The sequence below is a fragment of the Acinonyx jubatus genome, chromosome D4, assembly GCF_027475565.1.
Source record: "Acinonyx jubatus isolate Ajub_Pintada_27869175 chromosome D4, VMU_Ajub_asm_v1.0, whole genome shotgun sequence".
Taxonomy (NCBI): domain Eukaryota; kingdom Metazoa; phylum Chordata; class Mammalia; order Carnivora; family Felidae; genus Acinonyx; species Acinonyx jubatus.
Genome location: NC_069391.1, coordinates 61277230 through 61301630, shown reverse-complemented (window position 1 = coordinate 61301630; position 24401 = coordinate 61277230). Strand labels below are relative to the sequence as shown.

Genomic DNA, 24401 nt, shown 5'->3' with positions numbered 1-24401 from the left:
CTCATTTGTGAGGGAAAATCAAATTCTTACCACTAAGAAAATCTAAAAACCAAATGCCACTACTTTGTCTCAGGCAGTTAGGAAGAGAAAAATACTCCCATATACATTTTGGGGGATGTTTTTTGGTATTTTCTGTGGGGTCAATGTTTTCTGTTGTATAAAGACCACATCTCTGCTCAGCAAATCTAAGTTAATATTGGACTAACAAATTGAGTTGTTAATTACAAAGGGTTTAAGACAATCCCTGGTGTTTGTTAAACAAATTTATAGTCCCCCAAATTAAACTGGTAAATCAAGAACTTGGTTGTTGCATTTTAGGAACCTCTGAAATTTAACCCAAGAGCAAATGTGAAAAATAATTGCCAAAAAACAGCTTGAAATAAGAGAACCATCAGGGACTTGGGTGGTTCTGTAGCATACAATTTCCCCACACTCCTTTTCAAAAAAGAAGGATGTATTTTACTGGATTCCATTAGGGTCTATTGTGCAGGAACAGCTGTCTGAGACTCTTCTGATATGGAAAAATCCTCCCTGATTATTTGAGTAATAAATCATTTTCTTCTCTAACTGAAAATGTCAGCTTTAATTAAAATCTTTAATCTAGAAAGGATGCCAACATTTCCAAACTTAAGAGTTCTGTATTTCTACAAGCTCAGGGACTGGGTGGCCTTCCCTGTCTCTCCCACCCTCGGCCCTTCCCCAGCTTCAGTGGCTAGCTTCCTGCAGTCCTTCAGAATGAAAAAATGACACTGTGGTTATAGCAGTGTGGACAATGGTCAGACAAGAAACATCACATGCAGGGGGACAGACAGAGAAGAGAGGACTGGAAAACACAAAGAGAATGAAAAGGAACCATAAAGGATCTGTCAGTCACAGAAGAACTCTGTCCAGGCCCAATCAAAAGTTCTTTCATCCTTTCTGCTTGACCTTTCTGGTTTGGTCCCCCACTCCTGGACATTCACAGATACTTCCTGATGTCAGAGTGGAGACCTGGAAACAATAAGGGGTGGGGAGCATCACAGATTTGATGGAACCTGGATTTTAGCATGACCACTACAACGCAGATCTCAAAAATCTCTTTATAAAGCAGGGGCAGGAGGAGGATGAGGAAAAGGAGGCAACATGGAGGTGGTCACACAGAACGAATGGATCCCTTCCCAGGATCCCCAGACACCCAGTGGTTAGAAAGTATAACAAGGAGTTCCAGTGGCTACCTTAATACATGGAAGCCACAGAGGAAGAACAGAAGGGGGAACTTTTAATGTCAGTCACCTGCCATTCTTTCCCTGGATAACATGAGCTTCAATGTTTCCTTTCTGATGCTATGACAGTGCTGAGACTCTGAGGTCCAAAGAATGATTCTAGTTCTAAACTAACATTTCCTCCCTAACTTAAAGAATTCAAAACCACTAGGAAACCCAACTTGGAGTGTCAGGGACTGTGTCTATCTGATTTATCACTTAATCTAACTCAGGACTGGCACACACCGTGCCTTGTATGTAACCAGGATTGAATAATTATTCAATTAATGATGTCCTCTTTTTCAAAGATTTTTGAAAATTAGTTCTACTCCCCAACTAGGACAAAGGCTTGAAAAAACATACCTGTGAAATCAGGATGGATAAACAGGAGGAGAAAGAAAATTCTTTTTTCCCTCCATTTTTGAAAGTGAAGTATAACAGCTTTCAGATTCTCCATTGCAAAATACAGGCAACTAGCCACAAATAATCTTCTAGTTTTAATATACCCAGAAATGGACTGAGATAGGGCCACCAGCTTCTGCACTCCCACTAACTTGGGCAACCAGAACTAGCCTGGCACCCTTTTCTAAGTCTCCTGGGATGGGCATTCACTTTTATCCTGCTCCCGACCCCTACCCACTGCTCCCTCTAAGAACTCCACCTCCACAACTCAGTGGAAGTTCTCGCTCAGTGTTGGTCAACACCAAAATGAAGACCTCAGAAATAGGCTCATTCGCCACACTCTGAAGCCTATGTCAGATCAACTGCTAGAGGCACTGCTACCTGGAGATTAGTGGAGTTCAGTCAAGCCCATTAGCACCTGTGGGTCCCTAAACAGGCTCCACAAGCAGTTTGGACCCTGGAGACTAGACTCCCATACTGAAAGCAAAAACTGAAGCAGAACCATGAACTCTGCTCCACCATCTTCTTTTGCTGCTTAGAGATGACAATCCTCAATAGGGAATTTACTTATTCAATAAATATTTTATAAAAAAAAATTTTTTTTAAGTAATCTCTACAGCCAACGTGGGGCTCAAACTCATGATCCTGAGATAAAGAGTTGCGTGCTCTACTGACTGAGCCAGCCAGGTGCCCCTCAATAAACATTTTTTGAGCATACATATAATCAGAACTGTGTCTAGTCACAGTAGGGGTTACAGAAGAATTAAAGGCAAGTCCCTACCCTTTGTCCAGGTGTAGGGCCAGGACTACACAAGGGAGAAGAGACCTGGAAGGGTAACATTCCTGCCCCTTCCATCCTTTGCAACCTGTGGAAAGCAGTTCCATGGCCAACTGGCTGACTTTTACAGACTGGGCTTGAACAAAAACCTTTATTTTCAAATGTTTTCCCTCAAAATGGTCCATGGAAGTGTCTCCGGGGCAAGGATTGTAATGGCCAGTTCAGGGAAATCTGTTTCTTGATTGTATGTTCCCTAGCTGCTTCCAATAAGGCTTAGAAGGAGTGCACCACAAAAGAAAAGGGACTCTGAGAGCTGGACCCACTGCCCCCTGATGGTGGGCAAGCACCACCTGCTCATGCTCATACTTACTGTCCTGTGTCCCTCTCCTTTCCCCTCGAGGTAAGCTCGGATAGTGGCCAACCCAGCATATTCCCCCTGGGCTCCGCTGCAAAGACAAGAAGAGAAGGGTCAGGGCTTTGGGCCTCTTTGCTTTCATTGACTCATTCACTATTCACTGGGCAGGGACTGCATGTTCTCCATTTGACAAAAAGGCACTACCAGACACCATGGAAAGCTCACCTAGGATCTCTGCACAACCTAAAAGCTCTTGAATGACCACAGAATGGCACTCAGTCCGTGTACTAAAGCTCATCTACTCCTACTCAGAAATGGGCCTTCAAACCTCGCTCAGTACCATGTATCTACGAATTCTATTACAGAAAATTTCAAAAATCACACAAAAATAGTAGAATATAAGGAGCTGCCATATACGTATTATCCAGCTTTAACAATTCTTGGGTATGGTCAATCTTTTTCCAACCATATCCCACACTAACCCCCTCACTCTGAACTAGATTATTTTTATTAGGTGGGCTCCACACCCAACAGGGGGCTTGAACTCACAGCCCAGAGATCAAGAGTTGCATGCTCTACCTACTGAGCCAACTAGACACCTCCTGAACTAGATTGTTTTGAAGCGAAACTCAAGTATCACATCATTTTATCAATTCAAATGTCAGTGTGTATCTTTCAAGGAGAACAATTTTTTTTTTATTTTTTTTTCAACGTTTATTTATTTTTGGGACAGAGAGAGACAGAGCATAAATGGGGGAGGGGCAGAGAGAGAGGGAGACACAGAATCGGAAACAGGCTCCAGGCTCTGAGCCATCAGCCCAGAGCCTGACGCGGGGCTCGAACTCACGGACCGCGAGATCGTGACGTGGCTGAAGTCGGACGCTTAACCGACTGCGCCACCCAGGCACCCCAAGGAGAACAATTTTTAATAACATTAATTACAATTATTACACCTAAAACCAGAATTTGTCCATACCACATATATAATCAGTGATGATATTACCCCAAAGGAACTATGCCCTTTGAGTGTGGCAATAGTCCTTTATTCTTAGGTGAGCTTTGCCATGCCCCCATGCATGTGGCAGCTAGAAGCTGTCCATACCCAACTAGGCAGTCCTTGAAGGCAACAATTTAAGAGCACACTTAATAACAGTCCAGTGAGCAATACTGAGTCAATCATAAACTGTTACTTAATGTTCTCAGTAGGTAGTCTTTGCAGAAGGAAAGGGAAGTGAGTAATAGGTTTTTAAATCTCATTCAAAGTGGTTATTTCCTCTATTTTGCAAAATTACACCATCCCTTAATCCTGTAGAAGACCCAGTGGTTTGGGTGTTCATCCATTCTAATCATCCCATAATACTGAGATAACACTCTACAAGTACAAGTTGTAAGAATAAGGTAAATTTCTAAATTTAAAAAACTTCTAAAAGCTAGGGGTGATGGGTGGCTCATTGGGTTAAGTGTCCAACTTTGACTCAGGTCATGATCTTGCAGTTTGTGAGTTTGAGCCCCACGATGTGCTCTGTGCTGACAGCTCAGAGCCTGGAGCTTGCTTCATATTCTGTATCTCCCTCTCTCTCTGCCACTACCCCACTCATGCTCTGTCTCTCAAAAATGAATGAACATTAAAAAAAAATTTTTTAAACCAAAAGATAAAATTTGGAGCACTATTTTTTTGTTTTGTTTTGTTTTTTTGTTTCCTTGTTTTATTTTGAGAGAACACCAGGACAAAACCAGTTGGATTTGAAATGTTTTCAAACTACTGTGGGGACACTGATGGTCTGGTGTTAGGAAACAGCAGAATTGAGGACTTAGGTCAGGAGAGATAACAGGGAAGTATCTGGGGCTTATAGCCTGGCTGGAGAAAGAGAAAGTGGTGACTTGCAAAGCAATAGGATAGGGTAGATTAGCTAAGTAATAGTAATAAGTATAAATTGCTCCATTAATTAAACACTTCCTACTTAACAGGCACTCTGCACAGAGTACAGAGAAATGGTAGCCCTTGTTGTGGGGGTTGCCACTAAAGCATTTTACATCATTTTATTTAGTCCTTATTTAATCCTCCCAATACCCCCATGTGATAGGTCCATCACCCCCGTTATGTACATGAAGAAACTGAGGTTAAAGTGTTACATGCCCACATGGCCAACAGTGACAGAATTAGACTTCAGTACAAGTTGGCCTCTCAAGGAGCCTCATGTTTCCCCTGAGAGCAGTACTGTTTCTCCGAGCACATTGTGCTTCCCAAAGGATTCAGAGCTGTGATTTTCTTTCACATAACCCTTGTCGAACTAGGGAGGGTTGGCTAACACATATAATAAGTTTCTTGTCACTTACACTGAGTGAGGTCTGCCTCTTCCCTCTTCCAGGGAGGTAGGCAGACATGAGTCTTCCATTTTCCTGTCTTTGGAAAAACAAGTTGTTGCTCACTTGTTTTTATTTTGGAAACAGAAAAATGAATATGCTTCAGCAAACCACCAATACCAAGTTACCTAGCCTCTGTTTCCTCATCTCTAAAATAGGGATAATAATTGTACCCATATGCACTCAGTATTTTGTTACTGTTATAACACAATCCTATAAGTGCACTGTACATTGAAAATTATTTTAGAACTCCAATGTACTTTGTGTGCCTGTCTTATCTCAATTAGAGTGTAAGCCCTGAGGGTAGGATATAGTTCTCAGCATATATGGAACAGTACTCTGCATGGACTTTGTTCAAAATTTAGTTCCCATGGCCAAATCATGGAAAGAGCCTAAATGTCCATCAACTGACAAATGGATTAAGAAGATGTGGTTTAAATATACAATGGGATACTACTTGGCAATGAGAAAAAATGAAATCTGGCCATTTGTAGCAACATGGTTGGAACTGGAGAGTGTTATGCTAGGTGAAATAAGTCAGGCAGAGAAAGACAGATACCATATGTTTTCCCTCATATGTGGATCCTGAGAAACTCAACAGAAGACCAGAGGAGGAGAAGGAGGGGAAAAAAGTTACGGAGAAGGAGGGAGGCAAACCATAAGAGACTCTTAAATACTGAGAACAAACTGAGGGTTGGTGTGGGGGTAGGGGGGAGGGGAAAGTGGGTGATAGGCATTGAGAAGGGCACCTGTTGTGATGAGCACTGGGTGTTGTATGGAAACCAATTTGACAATAAATTTCATATTAAAAAAATTAGAAAATAAAATAAAATAGCCAAAAAAGCTGGTAGAAAAAAACAAAACAAACACAAACAAAAAAACCCCCAAAATTTAGTTCCCATCTCCAGCCGAAGCAGTCAACATTGATATCCTTTCTTCCATGGAAAGGGGACTCAACAAATGGATTCTATACTTACCTCTATTTTTTTCTCATGACTTCTACTCATCTTATCTTGTTGGAAACCAATCAAGGTATTCAGAACAGGAATGAAAGAGAATGGAACTGTGAGCCAGTAATCCAAGAGAGAGGCATTATCCTACGGATGATCATAAATGCTAGATGTGGCAACTTAAAACTAAATGCCACATAAGGAGCGCCTGAGTGGCTCACTCGGTTAAGTGTCGACCCTTGATTTTGGCTCAGGTCATGATCGCACCGTTCATGAGATAGAGCCCCTAGATGGGCTGGCATTGACAGCACGGAACTTGCTTGGGATTCTTTCTCCGTCTCTCTGCCCTTATCCCACTTATGCTCTCTGTCAAAATTAATAATTTTTTTTAAAAAAACCTTAATAAATAAATAAATGCCACAAAGGCTTATTATTGGGGTTCTATTAAAATAAGAGGAATTAGTGCCACATGTTGATGGAAAAGTATTATGAAAAATAACTGCTTATCTCCATAACCCAGATTGAGAGTCCATCAGAAAACCACTACATGTGGAGAAAAAACACAGCAAAAACAGTGGTTTTCTGACATCCATTTAAATTGAAGTGGTTGGTGGCTTGGATCTGCAGAGTTGGCCACAGAAAGGAGGACACTAGTGGGTGGGGAGCCTCAGACCCACAAAAGTGTCAAGTAAGCATAAGCTTAAATTGTCTTAGAAAAACAACATCCTCCAGTCATGGCATATATTCAGGCTGGTGAAAGAACTGCTACATATTGTACTGCTAAACACAAAATGAGCAAAGTCTAGCAGACAACATCCTCCAAAACACAGACTCATTGCACAAAAAATCTGTTAAGAAGTCATAGACTATAAGAAGCTAGAACAAGTACAGTGTCCCACAAGGTGAAAATAAAATGCAGTTGATGGGATTCAACAGTTTTGTAATGATTAAACTAGACTATTAGTATCAGTGTAGAATTCTAAGTGCAATCCTAGTCAGTGTGAACTTAGCAAAAGGTTTGGGGGGAGAGGAAGAGGGTAGAATTTGAAGATGGCATGACAGAAACAGGGTGACACTACAGCTCTTTTGCTAGAAAGAGACTAGAACTAGAATTCAAGGACACAAATGTCAATGATTTTTATCACTTTACCTTCATCTTTGCTAAGAACCCTGGGATTTAGAAATATTGCAACTTAGTTCTACCTGGAAAGGTTTAGTTTTTAGACCTGTGGAACAAATTTTTATTGGACCTTCACACAAGATGAATCCCAAGGGAGACTTAAAGACTTCTGCTAGATGTTAGAAATATGACTGCAGATGATCTAACAATCAATGATGAAGAAGGAATAAATAAGGCCTACTCATACAGATGATTGTGGAGAACATTCACGGCGAGTAGTCACAGGTAGAAAGCTTAGCACTCCTTAAGCATAAAACTAAAGATGGGTTAAGATAATGAATGAATTTTGGGGGCACCTGGGGGGCTCAGTTGGTTACTAGTCCAACTTCAGCTCAGGTCATGATCTCACTGTGAGTTCAAGCCCTGCATCAGACTCTGACTGAGCCTGGAGCCTGCTATGGATTCTGGATCTCCCACTCTCTCCTACCCTTCCCTGCTCACGTTCTCTCTCTCTCAAAAATAAATGTAAAAAAAATTTTTTAAAGAAGGTTTTTATCTTAAAAATTGGGGGGGTGGGCAGGGGCGCCTGGGTGGCTCAGTCAGTTAAGCGTTTGACTTCAGTTCAGGTCATGATCTCACAATTTGTGAGTTCGGGCCTCACGTCAGGCTTTGTGCTGACAGCTCAGAGCCTGGAGTCTGCTTCGGATTCTGTGTCTCCCCCTCTCCCAACCCCTCCCCCGTTCATGCTGTCTCTCTCAAAAAATAAATTAAAAAAAAAAAAAACGAAGAAGAAGTAGGAAGGGAGCAAACATTCCCAATCACTGTCCATTAACAAGTTATTGAACATGTGACCCAATCACAGCATAGAGGAAACTCCCACAGCCTGGGACTTCATAATCTGGAGGAAATGACCCAAGAAGTGGGACAGTCACAGATTTTTCCAGTGATAGTGGTGACCCTTCACCTGGAGTAACCCTGATTTGTTCTCTGCTGCAAGCCTCCCTTGGGTATTGTCACCTAATTCATAGGTGGATTTGAAAGTTTTTTATTATAAAATAAAACATTCATGTGTTTAAAAAATTTGCATCTATAAAAAAAAAGCAACCTTCTCCCATTCTTCCCCATCTAGTTCTCCAAAAGGAAACACTATTAATGATATGGTTTTTTTTAATTTTATAATGTTTTTTTTTTTTTAATTAACGTTTATTTGTTTTCAGAGAGAGAGAGAAAAGCACAAGCTGGGTAGAGTCAGAGAGGAGAGACAGAATCCCAACAGGCTCCACACCATCAGTGCAAGAACCCGATGCAGGGCTTGACCCCAGGAACCATGAGATCATGAACTGAGATGAGATCAAGAGTCAGATGTTTAAACAATTGTGTCATCCAGGTGCCCCTGTGATATATGTTTTGATGTCAAACTCCCCTCAACCAAACACTTTAATAATACCACCATCAAGTGCTTGGGAAGTGACCAAGTGAAACATTAGCTAAGAAACTGACATGATGGGATGCCTGGTGGGAAGAATCTGACTTTGGCTCAGGTCATGATCTCATGGTTCATGGGTTGGAGCCCCACTTTGGGCTAGCTCAATTTCTTTCTCTCTCTCTCTCTCTCTCTCTCTCTGTCCCCTTGCTCACTTGCGATCTCAAAAGAAAAGAAAAGAGAAGAAAAAAAGAAACTGACATGGTAAAACTGATCCCAGTAAGATGATCAAAACAGCCACTGCTTCAAAATGACCCACTTTAGCCCATGGCAACATCCTAAGACACCTCCAAGAAAATAAAGTAAAAAATGGCACTGATTCCTATCTTATGAATGGAATAAATAGGGTGACTGACAATTTTTCCAATAAACATACCTTGGAAGCACTAGGATATTAATCAGTCTAATTCTGTTGCTTACCTCAAGTACCCAAACACTGCCTGGATCTCCATTCCAATGAGCTTATAATAAAAATCTCAATGTATCATTCTGGAATGTTCTTACCAATCTGTATCTGACTTAAAAATTTTTTAATGTTTATTATTTGAGGGAGAGAGAGAGAGACAGGGAGTAAGCAGGGGAGGGGCAGAGAGAGAGGGAGACGCAGAATCGGAAGCAGGCTTCAGGCTGTGGACTGCCAGCAAAGAGCCCTACGTGGGGCTTGAACCCACAGACCATGAGATCATGACCTGAGATGAAGTCGGCCGCTTAACCAACTGAGCCACCCAGGCACCCCAGTCTATATCTGATTTGACTTAAGGTGAATTCTATACTTAACCTTCAGATTCTGTCAAGAAACATCTGAATAGATCCAGCTGTTCTAACCATTCTGATATCCGAAGAGTATGTTAAAGCAATGGTTCTCAAACTTAAATCTCCAAAGCATCAGCATCACCTGGGAACTTGATAGAAATTCAAGTTCTGAAGTACTGAGTCAGAAATTCTGAGGGTGTGACCAAGTGCAAAAACCACTGCTCCAAGCCTTACAAACTGCAAAAATCAAAATATGCTTTTGAGAGTTAAGGAAATTGGGGGAGGGGAGGTCCTTCTCCTCACTATTTTCTGTGTCCCCAAAGATGATTCTCTTCATCCTTCACCCTTCTTTCTCTTCCTCCTGGTGTTCTGAGTACTTCTTTAGGAAATCAGTCTCTGACCAGAGGTCTCTGATATCTGGCTTCCTGGAGTTCTCTGATAGGAGGGTTCTGAAGCTGCACCAGGCTCAGTAGAAAAGCATTATCAGAGATTATCAATGGTATCAGTCATGTTAGAGCTAATTAATCAATTATGAGCTCAAGAATGGGGGTGTGGGAGGTAACAACCATCAAGTGTTTTGATTCTCCTTACTGTAAACTGTCCTGATACACACATGGTGGTCATGACTTAGTCTTCAAAGGGCAGTTTCAAAGTTCAGTCCACTGGAAGATATTAATCATCTAACTAGGGGCGCCTGGGTGGCGCAGTCGGTTAAACGTCCGACTTCAGCCACGTCACGATCTCGCGGTCGGTAAGTTCGAGCCCCGTGTCAGGCTCTGGGCTGATGGCTCAGAGCCTGGAGCCTGTTTCCGATTCTGTGTCTCCCTCTCTCTCTGCCCCTCCCCCGTTCATGTTCTGTCTCTCTCTGTCCCAAAAATAAAAAATAAAAAACGTTGAAAAAAAAATTAAAAAAAAAAAAAGATTTCGCAGTTAGTGAGGTCAAGGCCCGTGTTGGGCTCTATGCTGACAGCTCAGAGCCTGGAGCCTGCTTCAGATTCTGCGTCTCCCTTTCTCTCTGCCCCTCACCCATTCATACTCTGTCTCTCTCTCTCTCTCTCTCTCTCTCTCTCTCTCTCTCAAAAATAAACAAACATTTAAAAATATTTAAAAAAAAAGGATATGTTGACACATGCTACAAGATAAAGACATGGATATAAAGACATTATGCTAAGTAAAATAAGCCAGATATAGAAGGACAAACATGATGTGTTTCCTCCTACATGACATACTTAGAGTAGTAAAGTTAAAAGCAGCAGAAAATAATAGCACCAGCCAGTGGCTGGTGTAACAGAGAAATGGGGAGTTGTTGTTTAATGGGTAAAGAACTTTAAGAAGACAAAGTCCTGGAGTTGGATGGTGTTGATGGTTGCAAAACAATATAAATGTACTTCATGACATTGAATTGTACTCTTAAAAATGTAATTTTTAATTGGTAAATTTTCATGGTATGTTTATTTTACCACAAAAAATTTTTTTAGAGTTGTAAAACATTACTAATGCTACTTCCTAATTCTTGCCATATTTAAATTTTAAGTATACGATAGCGGCACCTGGGTGGTTCAGTTGGATAAGTGTCCAAATGTGGCTCAGGTCATAATCTCATGGTTTGTGAGTTCAAGCCATGCATTAGGATCCCTGCTGTCAGCACAGAGCCTGCTTTGAATCCTCTGCCCCCTCTCTCTCTGCCCCTCCCCTGCTTGCGCTCTCACAAAATAAATAAACTTGAAATAAATAAATAAATATTATACGGTAACAAAAAAGGAAAGGAACCGTTTACTCTTTATTTATTTATTTATTTTTTGTCTTTATTTATTTTTGACAGAGACAGAGACAGAGTGTGAGCAGGGAAGGGGCAGAGAGAGGGGGAGACACAGAAAGTAGGCTCCAGGCTCTGAGCTGTCAGCACAGAGCCCAATGGGGGAATCAAACTTCCCAACTGTGAGATCATGACCTGAGTGGAAGCCAGACGCTTAACCTTGACCGACTGAACCACACAGGTGCCAGGGAAAGGAAACATTTAGATATATTTTGGTGACCAGACTCTAGTCTACAGACATACTGACCAACTCCAATTAGGTATAAGTGAAAACACCAAGAAATGGTCTTGAGAAGAAAAACAAGATAAAATGGGCCAGCCAGATAACCCCAGATGAGGCTGGATACTCCCCTTGCATACTTTTGGCTTCTGTAATCTTATTTGCCTCCTGCCTCCACCAACTACCTGTGTAGCACCACTGATAAAGGACCCCTCCCCTTTTTCTTTTGTCTCTCAACCCCCTACCATCCCCAGCCATAAAAGGAGACTGATGCCAAAGTTGGGGCTCAGCCTTTGGAGGTGACTCTGCTAGGCCAGCACTGGTGTGCAATAAACAGTTTTTTGTGATTCCCTGAGTGCATGTGGCTTGTCTCTTCCTAGGCACCGAGGAGTTGCTGTAACAGTCTCTTGACAATTGCTACCGCACCCTTTATTTTATAGCATAATTTTAGTGGCTGACACGATACATCAAATTCTTCCTCTGTACAGAATACTCAAGAAAACTTCTTACAATAAATATGAAGCCTACATCAGCACCTTGGATTGGTCACTAGCCAGCAATAAACCATGATAAATAACAGTTAACCCTGTGGTAGACTAATTATAATACTTCAAACATAGGTTATAAGACCTGAAAATATAATTCACTTGTGGAGAGAAGCTTAGCGCAAGTAAACCAAGATAGTGTCACAGCAAGATAAAAATAAAATCTCTTGCATATAGAATATATGGTGCATCCCTTCCTCTTTTCCTCAAATTAAGACATCAAATCACTTTCATCTCTGGAAGCATGGCCCTTGATAGAAGGGCCAACAAAAGAGCAGGGCATTTCCTTACCTGTCAGAGCAGCCTCTGCTAAGAACCAGAAATATCCCTCATCTTAAGCCTCAACTTTGGGTACAGCTACTGTCACTTTCAAATCAGCTCCTAGAAATAAGTGTTACACCTAGGAATCTCTGTAGTGTAAGAAGGCATCACTGACAGGAAAGACATCTTGATAATGATCTCTTTATTTTCTGCACAACTTAAATGGGGTAATGAAACTCACTGCCAATCATATGAGGAGAGCAGGACAGAGAAACTTCTAAGAGAGTAGTTCTTAACCTTGCCTTGTCTTTCTCTCTTTCTCAAAATAAATAACTTAAAAAAAAAAAAAACTACTCATGCTTGTGTCCCTTCCCTTACCCCTCTTTTGCTATTAAGATTATGATTCAATTTGGGATTGTGATCTGATCATCAGGATCTTTTTATAAACGCACCACATGAGTAATTTCTATGCAGGGTTGGGAACCATTCTATTAAGGGAAGGCAAACTTCCTCATTTGTAGGTCGGACTTCTGGGAATCCTGTTTTGGCCCTCAATTAGCTGCAAAAGCTAATGATTTAAGAGTTAAAATAATCCTGAAAAATTACTAATCCACAGAAGATGTAATCATATTCCATCACTAGAGGGCAAAATTTCTTCACTTTCAATATTTATTTAACGTATTATTTCTTCAGGCTTATCATTCAGTTTCCTTTCCTCCTTTGAAAAGGAAGAGGGGCCGGATGATGATGTTTTAAAGAAGGCATGAAGCCTGACTTTCATGAATATCATTCCTTCCTATTTATAAAATCAGGGTTCCAGAGGCTATTATTAAAAGATCTCTGTGTCCTTTCATTTGCATATGCCCCCTTCCTAAAAGGTTTGTATTTTATAGGATGTACTGTTTTCACAGAGTGCATGGCTTTGCTGTATACCCTATCTTACCAAACAGGAGGTGGGGCTTGGCTGTATCTAAGATCTGATTATTTTCTGTTGCATAGAGTCAGAAAATAAATGTCTCAGTTTTAAAATCATTTGATTTTTGTATCTTGAAATACAAAGTCTGCATTTCTAACAAGCTCCTAGGTGTTGCCAGTGTTGAGGCTGCTGGTGGAAAATTAACACTTGAGTAGTGGAAGGTGGAAAAGCCAGCGGCAGAAACACAATTCTTCTGAAGATACTTAAAATGTGGACTCCTGCTGGTAGTGTTTGTCTGCCTATCCATCTATGATGTATCTATTCCCATGAAGACAGCTCACAAACCTAGTGGATTCCAGATTGGAAATCAGGAGGGATCAGAATCACTTGTTTGCTTCTTAAAACTAAAGATTCTTAGTCCCAACTGCTGGAGATTATGATTAGTAGGTGTGGAGAGGGACACAGACATTTGTATCTTTAACAAGTACCCAGAAGATTTTGCTAGAGCCCTCTGCTTTTAAAAATCACTGTTATTCTTTATCCACGGGATACAAGTATGCTGTTTCAAAGGGACACATGCACCCCCATGTTTATAGCAGCATTATCAACAATAGCCAATGTATGGAAAGAGCCCAATGTCCATCGATGGATGAATGGATAAAGAAAATATGGTGTATATATACATACACACACAATGGAGGATTACTAGGCAATCAAAAAAGAACAAAATCTTTCCATTTACAACTACATAGATGGAACTGGAGGGTATTAAGCTAAGTGAAACTAGAGAAAGACAAAAATCATATGACTTCACTCATATGAGGACTTTAAGAGACAAAAGAGATGAACATAAGGGAAGGGAAACAAAAATAATATAAAAACAGGGAGGGGGACAAAACAGAAGAGACTCATAAATATGGAGAACAAACTGAGGGTTACGGGAGGGGTTGTGAGAGGGGGGATGGGCTAAATGGGTAAGGGGCACTAAGGAATCTACTCCTGAAATCATTGCTGCACTATATGCTAACTAGTTTGGATGTAAATTTAAAAAAATAATAAAAAATAAAATTAGAGTGCTAAAAATAAATAAATAAATAAATAAATAAATAAATATCACTCTTCAAAAACATATCCTTTACATATAAGGAGACAGAGGCCAGAGGCGGGAAGGGAACTTTCTTTTTTTTTTTTTTTTTTTTAATGTTTTATTTATTTTTGAGACAGAGAGAGACAGAGCATGAACAGCGGAGGGGCAGAGAAAGAGAGGGAGACACAGAATCCGAAACAGGCTCCAGGCTCTGAGCTGTCAGCACAGAGCCTGATGCGGGGCTTGAATTCACAGACCACAAGATCATGACCTGAGCCGAAGTCAGACGCTCAACCGACTGAGCCACCCAGGCGCCCCTGGCAGGGAACTTTCAAAGTTAGTGACAGAAGGAACCAGGATCTAGGGTCTCCTGACCCTACTGGATTGAGACATGGCTTCCAGTTAGGAGTTAATGTATACTTGATTCTAATTATTATGCTATGTCATTGATGGATGTAGTAACTAGTTTCCAAAGACGGCCCACAATGAACCTCAATTCTGGACATTCACACCCATGTATCATCCACTCTTGCATTCAAACTGAGCTGACTCTGTCACTTGCTGAATAAATAGCACAGCATCTGGAAATGACGTTGTGAAACTTCAAATGCTAAGCCTTAAGGAGTTTGCAGCTTCCACATTCTTCCATTATGGAACACTCCACTTTGAACCCAGACAACATTCCAGGAGGAATGACACTCGAGCAACCACATGGAGAAGTCTACATGGGCAAGAACCAAGACCCAGGTCAGCATACTCAGCTGCGCTCCCAGCCAGCTGCCTATCACTAATTTTCTGGCTATGTGAATGTGACTACAATGGACCTTCTAGCCATCCGCCCCAGTGGATTTCAACTGTCTACTCAACTCTCACAGTAAGAAATAATAAATTGTTTTTTCAAGCCTCCAAGTTTTGGAGTGGGTGTTATACCACATGAGATAGATGAAATGACAGAAGAAATCTCTTACCTGTTAGGCTGGAAAGAGATTCGGTCATAGCCCGTGAGTTCACACAAGTCCTTCTCAAGCTCTCGGAAAAGTTGCTGATATCCTTGAGCTTGATCCAGAGGCACAAACGGGTGGATATTTGCAAACTCCTTCCATGTAATAGGCTGAAGAGCAATGGGGGAGAAGACACATGCATATGTACCTATTGTAATAGTAATTACCAATACTAACTTTAATGATGATGATGAGTATAGTAATAGCTAGCACAAAGAGTGCTTACTATGTGCCAGGCACTGTTTTAAGCACTTTAAATATATTCATTTAAACCTCACCACAATCTAACAGATAAATACTGTTACTGCCATCATTTTACAAGTGGGTCACAAAAGCCCAGAAAGGGAACTTACACAAAAATATAAACTTTTTCTATCTTTTCAGGAACAAAATATATTTATATCCATGAAATCCAATGAGTTGTTGCAGGTAAGGTTTGCTCAAACTCTTATACAGCACCTATATTATTCTGTCTTCATTGAGCAGAACAAGACATAAACCAAAGTAAATGGGGAAAACCTTTCTAATAACAATATAACATGATTTCCTTTGCCTGATGTCATTTGTTGTATGGAAAAAAAGGAAGATAGTTTTGCTAAAATGGATCCTAGCCTAGTAGAGATACTTACCAACTACATGATCAGGTTACAACAAATCTTCTGTTGATATAAGAAATAAATGAAAACCTCCAGTCTATACCCTTCTGGTATTTCTAGAAAGAAGGCTTAAGGTTCTGAATTCTACTGAGCATAATAAACTCCAAGTTGATAAAAGCTTTTTACAATGCAGATTTAAAGGGGGGAATAGGAGGGGCACCTGGCTGGCTCACTCTGTAGACATATGACTCTTAGTCTCGGAGTTGTGATTTGATCTCCACATTGGATGGGGAGATAACTTAAAATAAAATCTTAAAAAGTACACAAATAAATAAATAACGGGGGTAGGAAAGCATAAATACTTTAATATTAGTTAATTATTAATTACATATATTAATTTAATTAATAATGTTTATTTTAATTAAAAAAAATTTTACTCATAAATTTAAATGACCAAGTCGCAATAAAACTAGGGTTTGTCCACAGATTGTTGAATACCAGGTAAAGAATTATTTAGACAGTTACTAAATCACAGTCCCAGTAGCTTTCTCTAGTTATCCACTTATGTACAAGCTAGAACACTTCTCCTATTAAATTCCTTCCTAAGAAAAGTTTTTAAGAAAACCTCCTACTTACTGCGAGTTCAGATGAGCTGTTGAGCTTCATGGTGCAGGACCCCTTTAAGAAGCATATCCAAAATGTATCACATTAATAATTTCCTCTTATCCCTCTGATCTCCCGACATGGCCACCCCTTCATTCCTCTTGCAGCATATCAGCTGCAACCCAAAGAGGTGGAACCAGGCGTGAGATAGAAGCAGGAATAAAAGGCAACAATTACCAGTGGAATCATGCTGTGAACAAGGGAAATATCTTTGTTTTCCAATTTCTTCATATATCGGACAATGTTTGTTTCTGAGTGATAGCTATGAACACAAAACACATGATTTGGGCCATTATAATGAGCTAAGAGTCCATGCACATCCTCCTGAAAGATAAGACACACTGAGATCTACCTTCAAACTACAGATCAAATTGAGCCATAGCCAACATGCTAACAAAGTGTCAGAAGCAAGGACATAGAACCCCTACAAACCTCAGGGATGCACCAGGACAAGAAGGTTCCAGTGGTCAGGTTAGGAAGAAGAGGATGTTGAGTTCCTGGGTATGAACATCAGCCTAGCAACTATGCATCCAAACTCCCCTCTTCCTGACAAGTGGGTTAGGGGTTACAGTTCCAATGGAGCAGAGCCAGCAACAGGTGGCTTTGCCACAATCAGGAATGGAATCCTTATGGCAATGGTTTCTTAGTGAGCCATGGCTGAGCTACAAAAACCAGATCCATCTCACAGGTGGATTCAGAAGCCACTCTCTATTGTACTCCTGAGCCACAGTACACAATGCAGAAGTCTCACACCCAAGCAAACCTGTTAAACACTTGATGTGTGAGGAATGAGCTAGTTCTCTTGAAGGCAGTCCCTGGAATACCTCTCCGCTCCTCACCCATGCTTTCGGCAACCAGCTCCTGCATGGAGAGACCACAGAGTAATGGAAGGGAAGCAAGCCTTGAATTGCTCAGCATGCATTCTGACAAAGCACTGCAGATATACTACCACTGCCCACCTCCCTGGCATCTGTCATGGTTAGGTAAAAGGTATCAGGAGTCATGAATTGTGGCAATTGTCCAGAGCACTATTTTCAAAGTCTGTTGACCTCTGCCTTAGATAAAAAAGGAAATATGACAATTTTTATGCCCCCCACTGCACCAAAAAACTTCTCCTGCATGTTCCTTGAGTAATGAAGCAAGTTCCAGGAAGTTATTTTAAAGTGCTATCCAAAAAAGTTATGATGATACCACTCAAGTAAGGATTCTCACTTGACACTGCTTTTGTCTTTGACAACAAGTTTAATAAAATACACGCACTAAAATGGGCGAAAGGGCAATCTCCTCAAATGAGGCTGAGAAAACTGGTAACCACATGCAAAAGAATCAAGTTGGATCCTTATCTTACAACATATAGGAAAACTCAAACTGAACTAAGAACCTAAATTTAAAAGCTAAAATTATAAAACTTTAAGAGAAAAACATAAGCACAAATCTGCATTACCTTGGATTTAGATTTTGGTTTCTTAAATACGACACCAAAAGCATGAGTAACATGCTTTTGAGTAACAAAAGAAAAAATAGAGTGGACTTTAATTAAAATAAACTTCTGCATATCAAAGGCACTATCAAGAGAGTTAAGAACTCACAGAATGGGAGGAAATGTTTCCATATCATATCTGATAAGGGTTAATATCCAGAATATATAAATACATGTCTTGTTCTTCATTCTGCCTCAGGCTGATAGTATAGCCATCTAGAGCCCTCAGTGGATACTTCATAAATATTCCTTAAATGCATGGAACAAATACCTGTGGTTAAATTTAATGCAGAATTCTAGACAGAATATGGCTTATTCAGTCCTATTTATTACTTAAGACTTAAAAAAGAACAGTGTGATATCTCTTTGATGATTTATATTTGTTATCTAGTACTCTAGATAAGTCCCTTGTTAAAGAGTGCATAGGCAACCAGGACAGAACCTATTACTACTGACCACTTTCTTTTTCATCCGTGCAAGTGTAACCTTTCTCCTCACATGGCCCTGCAATTTCATTGTTTCAGAAATCAACTCAGTCACACTATACTGTGTCTAGTTCTCAATATAATCCTTGGCCTCTAAGCCTTTATAGTTGCTTTTCCAAGTGTCTGGAACCTCTCCAGCCCCAGCCTCCTGGTCATTAACTGTGCCATCTTAGATTCACAGAGTCCTCAGATCCTAACATACTACCTGCCATATATTAGGTGTTCAATAAATATGTTACATGAATGAGTATTTTCCCAGAATTGACATAACCAGGACACCAATGTCATGATTCCCCATTTGGGACAGTTTGAATTAAACACCATTAACCATCCTTCAAATTAGCTTGACTTCCAGTTCCTAGCTAGGGCCCACAGCAGTGACCACTAGCTATAGGGGATGGTCAGTGGCATAATTTTTAACAGCAGTCCACCCAGTTTCACACTTGGAATCACAAGAGGCACAGCTATCTTGGACAACACCTCAAATACTCATTGAGAGAAATGTATCTTCTTATTTTACTTACAGCAGATGACTCACAGCCAAAGATCCACAATAAGTCATCCAGATCTTTTTCACTCACTGTTTCATCAAGAGAAATACCAAGCTGCAGAAATGAAAATTAAAGGGAAAACATCAGCCCTAAACCCCAAGACCAGTGGAGAAACCCCAAGAGAGGTCAAAGGGAAGAAGGTGCTAGATAAAACTCTCAGTTGTTTCAAACTATCAGGGTGCCATTATACCCAAGTTGGCCCGTAGGTGAAGTTGACTAGACGAGTTTAGTTTAGTTTAGTTTAGGTTTTATGAACCATTTCTGGACCCCAGCAGTCTCATGCCTGCAGGTCACCCTTACTGATGCTAGATAGACTTATCCTTTTCTTCCTTTAACTTACTTCATTATGGTGCTTATCACACCATACTGGGTATGATACTATACTTCAACAGTCATCCTGGGAAGAGTATTATGAGCAAAATATGTGCCTAGGAGTATCATACATGAAAACATAAAGTCTTAAGGAAAGCTAAGAATGAATTATCCTTTGAAGGTCACAATGTTCAAAGTTGGAAAACAAAATTGTTTGTAAGACGTAGATTGTGCCTAAAATTTAAATATTGGGTTTTTAAATAAAGAAGAAAATTTTTAGTGAGTAAAGTTATGAAATCTTAGAGAATATATAAAGAAATGGAAAAGTTTTACTTACCATGCCATCCTCAAAGAGCCGAAAATTGATTTGCCGCTGAGTGGCCCTGTCCAAAACCTCCTTCACTGAGCAGCCACACTGAATCTTCAAAGTGTCAAAGAACAATTCATGCTGGAGTTGATGTCCAGCTCGCTTGAGACCTAGATAAGATAGGAGAGCCACCAGTCCCCAACAAAGAAATCTGCTCCTCTGCTCTTGGCATTCCACAGAGAAATAAAGAGGTAAATTCTAACCTTTGTCTATTTCTGGTCTTAGCCAGTGTTTTGGTAACTGCTTTTTTTTTGTAAAGAAATTAAATGCTTATTACTATAGTAGAGACTATTATGAAATAAATACATATAAAAAGAAAAATCACCATAATCACCATCTAGGAATAACCGTGGGTTACATTTTGGTGTGTATTCCTCTAGAACTGTAATGTATGTGTGTATGTGTGCATGTGTGATATATCATACATCTCTTTACACTTTAAAAAAATTTAATGTATCATGAATATTTTTATTTTCTACAGATCAATAACTATATCATTATTTTTAATGGCAGTGTAATATTCAAATGTATGCATGTGCCAGAGTTAATCAATTATTTTTGGACATTTAGGCTGTTTTCAAGATTGTGGTATTATAAATAATGTTTCAATGGACATCTGATTATTTCCTTTAGATACATTTCTAAGAGTAGAATTTTTGGTCCCAAATGTAGGCATATTTTAAAAGGCCTCATAAAAGTTATACCAACATCAGCATTCTTCTTAATCTTTGCCAAAGTAATGGGAGAAACACTATTGTTTCAATTTACATTTCCTTAATAGTGAGGCTGAAATGTCATATGTTTATTGGCCATTGATTTGTACATGTATTTCTTCTAAAATTTGGGGCATCTGTGTGGCTCAGATGGCTCAGGTCATGATCTCACAGTTAACAAATTCGAGCCCTGTGTCAGGCTCTGTGCTGACAGCTCGAAGCCTGGAGCCTGCTTCAGACTCTTTGTCTCCCTCTCTCTCTCTCTGCCCCTCCTCTGATCACACACTGTGTATCTCTCTCTCAAAAAATAAAAATATTAAAATAAATAAATAAATAAAATAATTTATACTTCATGATCTTTGGTCATTTTTCTCTGAGTGATCATCCCTCTCGTTTATGGGGTTGAGGGATAAGAAAAATCCATATTAAAATTTTTAACACTCAGTATATCATAGATGTTGAAGTAATTTCTTATTTGACTTTTAATTTTGAATACAGTATTGGACATACAGTGAGTTTTCTATTTTACTTACTCAGGTTTATCAGTCTTGTTATGTTCGAAAGTTTTTAAACAGATAAATGACTCACCTTCAGACAGAATCAAAGTGGCATTATGTACCCTCCTAGCAATATGCTTCAGCCCATGAGAACCATGGTAGATTGCAAACATGGCAGCCATATTCGCCAAGAGAGCCTAAAACAACAAACAGCATTTAAGGAACCATGTTCAATAACATGATGGAAGACAATTAGTGGGAAGGAGTATTCTCTTGACTTGAAATGCCAAAATTAAAAACAGGGACAAAACAAAATGATCTGCATTAACTATGAGAGGGGGAGACCATTCTCAACCTACCTGACTATCTGAGGGGCAAACACAACATCCAATATAGCCAGATCGAATTTGATGACTATAAAGGAGAAGGTTCATTGATGCAATATAAACATGTCACTCATAAGGGGAAGATCAGGCTGTCATTAAATATTGAGGGGCAATATTTAATGTTGCAAGATGTGGAGCGTTAAAGTCATCAGGGAAAAAAAGTGATATCCAAGGATTTTATACTCAATCAGTTATTCAAGGATAAAACCAACAAGGAATTTTCAAATATATAAGAACTCAGGGGGGGCCCTGGGGAGTGTCCGACTTCAACCCAGGTCATGATCCCGTGCTTTGTGGGTTCAAGCCCCATGTTGGGCTCTGTGCTGACAGCTTGGAGCCTGGAGCCTGCTTCAGATTCTGTGTCTCCCTCTCTCTCTGCCTCTCTCCTGCTTGCACTCTGCCTGTGTCCCCAAAATAAATAAATATTAAATAAAAAAAAACCTCAGGGAACATATCTTCTGAGAACTTAAAGCACTAGACGCTGAATTTCAGCAAACCAAGCGATGAATAAGGATTATGTGGCAAGGTTCTACCAAATATGAAAATGAAGGATGCAGTGGAATAAAACCAAAATAAATTTGCAAGACATGTATTAGGAAGAGAAAATCAGAATCTACTGGCTATTTCCTCTCTGCTCATAGCAAGGTTACTTTCTAAAGTAAAGATATCTCCCCTTGACCATTGGCCTGAAGTTTCACAAAAATATTTACAGGGAAGTATATGTTTTTGTGTGACAGAAAATAGAAAAGAATGGCATTGAAACTTCCCAGAAATAAGGGACACAGACAACTCCAATGATGCTTCAGTGAGGAAGTCCTGCATGGGGAGCAAGGAAAGGCCCCACTGTGATGACATGTAGGTCAGGAAGGAGGATAAAAAGAGAATGGTTAGGATGAGAGACCAAAATAAGTGACAACGAGGGGGAAAATGATGGAGGCCCACCTCCTGCTTCTCTTCCTCTTGTTCTTATCTTTATTGGCTTTATCATCCTAGATCCTGCCAATAAGCAATCTTCTAACCATGCAATATCATCCTTGCCCCCCAGGTAATTGGTCCAAAACCAAGTCTCAGACTCCTTCCCTACCCAGTCCACTCCATTCTCCCACAGCCCCTCCTATTTTACTGGTCTAGCACCTAGACTCTGATATTTCCAGTCCCACTAGTGACTTTTCTACTAATGTACAAGGTTAGCAGTTCAAGGTCAACTTCACAGTCAATCATCCTAGAGTGGGAAGAACACCTGAAAAACACAGTGCTTTAAAGTTGGAACATGTTCATTATTATATCTAGTGTCAGGTGCATATTTTCTTTGCTAGGCTACTAGAAGGAATCCATGGGACCACTGGAAAACAAGAAACAGTTCACAAAAAATACTAGAAACTGAAACCAACAGTCAATAAAGAAAATGGAAAGGAAAAGAAAACATCTGAAAACAGAGAAATTGACTTCATTGGGCCAAAATTCCCCAAGAGAGTTTAGACTATCATGTGGGACTCTATACAACAACTAGTTGTTGGGGCACCAGGGTAGCTCAGTCAGTTTAGTGTCCGACTTTGGCTCAGGTCATGATCTCATGATCTCACAGTGAGTTCGAGCCCCACTTTGGGCTCTGTGCTGACAACTCAGAGCCTGGAGCCTGCTTCAGATTCTGTGTCTCCCTGTTTCTGTCCATCCTCTGCTTGCACTCTGTCTCTGTCTCTCTCTCTCAAAAATAAACATTAAAAAAAATTAAAATAAAAAAAAGAAAGAGAAATGCAGAAGCACTACAATACATTCCAGCTATGAAGAGGGCAAGTCAAACAATCCATGACACTGTGTATCTAAATGCTTATGACTACTACAGGAGAATTAAAACTCAGGCCTCATAATCACAAAATCCTCTGGAAGCCTCTCATTGTAACAGCTTTGTAGATGGTGGTTCATGTCCCTTTTTAATCCAGAGGTGATTCTTGAGTAGCCAACAAATTGATGACTAGTAAAATCATTTTTAGGGGCTCCTGGTTGGCTCAGCTAGTTGGGTCACTGACTCTTGATTTTAGCTCAGATCATGTCTCATGTTTTATGAGCTAGAGCCCCACATCAGGCTCTGCACTGACAGTACAAAGCCTTCTTGAGATTCGTCCTCTCTCTCTGCTCTTCCCCCACTTGCACTCTAGTGGTCTCTCTAAAAATAAACTTAAAATTTTTAAATCATTTTTAGAAATCTTAGAAAGGCATTAGAACGCCAAAGGAAGTTCAGACAAATAAAGAACCAGAAAATTTGAATTTTCTGGATAATCTGGATAAAGTTAATTAGTATACTTAAAGAAAGTAATTTTTTAAAAAAGGAGTAAAAAAAAAGCTCGCGATTAAAATTTGCTCAAGACTTTGGGAGGGAGGGGCCAAGATGGCGGGGCAGCGGGCTTCTCTCATCTCTGAAATGCAGCTAACCCTTTTGCACACCTAGAAAATTGATCTGAGGAATAAAACAACAATCTGCATAACTTAAGCTACAGATAAGTGGCAGGGAGAGATGAACTGGGGGAGAGAGAAGCCATGGAGGGTAGGGAGCTGTTTATGAGAAGAGAGAAGAGACAAAGGGGGGAGAGTACAGGAAAAGCACTCCCCCCAGAAGTAACTGGAGAGAAAAGAGAGAGTGGAAGAACCCTCAAGTGACTGAACAAGAAGAGGAGAAAGGACAGGGTTGATACCATAAGGACTCTATAAACAGAGGAGAGCAGACTGGGAAATTCCTCAGCTCAATACCTGGTGGTGCTCAGCAGGAGGGGCGAATCCCCAGGAGCAGGCAGTGAGGTCCAAAGAGACAAAAGGCCACACAGGGAGAAGCGGTTCCCCTGCTAGGAGAGCATTTGGTAGAGGCCTTATGGTCTCCCCACAGGCAAAGATCCCAATAGACCCCGAAGAATAGTCACGTTTGCTGGCATTGGAGGAAAGATGCCAGGGGGTGGTGAAATCTGGTGCTGGCTAGATGTTCCGATTTACCATAATCCTTGAACCTTTACTGCCATGAAATTGCACGGACTTTTCTGGGGCAAGACAGCACCCAGCCAGAATTTTTC

The 24401-nt window shown here is 40.3% G+C and overlaps 1 protein-coding gene across 3 annotated transcripts in view; it reads right to left on the bottom strand.

The window, feature by feature from the left end:
- The window catches only part of GLDC (glycine decarboxylase), a 96381-nt gene that overhangs the window by 25641 nt on the left and 46339 nt on the right, over nt 1-24401 (bottom strand). For all 3 annotated transcript variants that reach the window (XM_027047043.2, XM_053205126.1, XM_027047045.2), the window contains exons 9-16: nt 21048-21153; nt 19717-19856; nt 19041-19121; nt 17315-17412; nt 16729-16813; nt 16525-16566; nt 15260-15402; nt 2792-2867 (exon numbers count right to left, since the gene is read on the bottom strand). In XM_027047043.2, coding sequence (XP_026902844.1) covers nt 2792-2867; nt 15260-15402; nt 16525-16566; nt 16729-16813; nt 17315-17412; nt 19041-19121; nt 19717-19856; nt 21048-21153 — 771 coding nt within the window. The remainder of the gene's footprint in view (nt 1-2791; nt 2868-15259; nt 15403-16524; nt 16567-16728; nt 16814-17314; nt 17413-19040; nt 19122-19716; nt 19857-21047; nt 21154-24401) is intronic.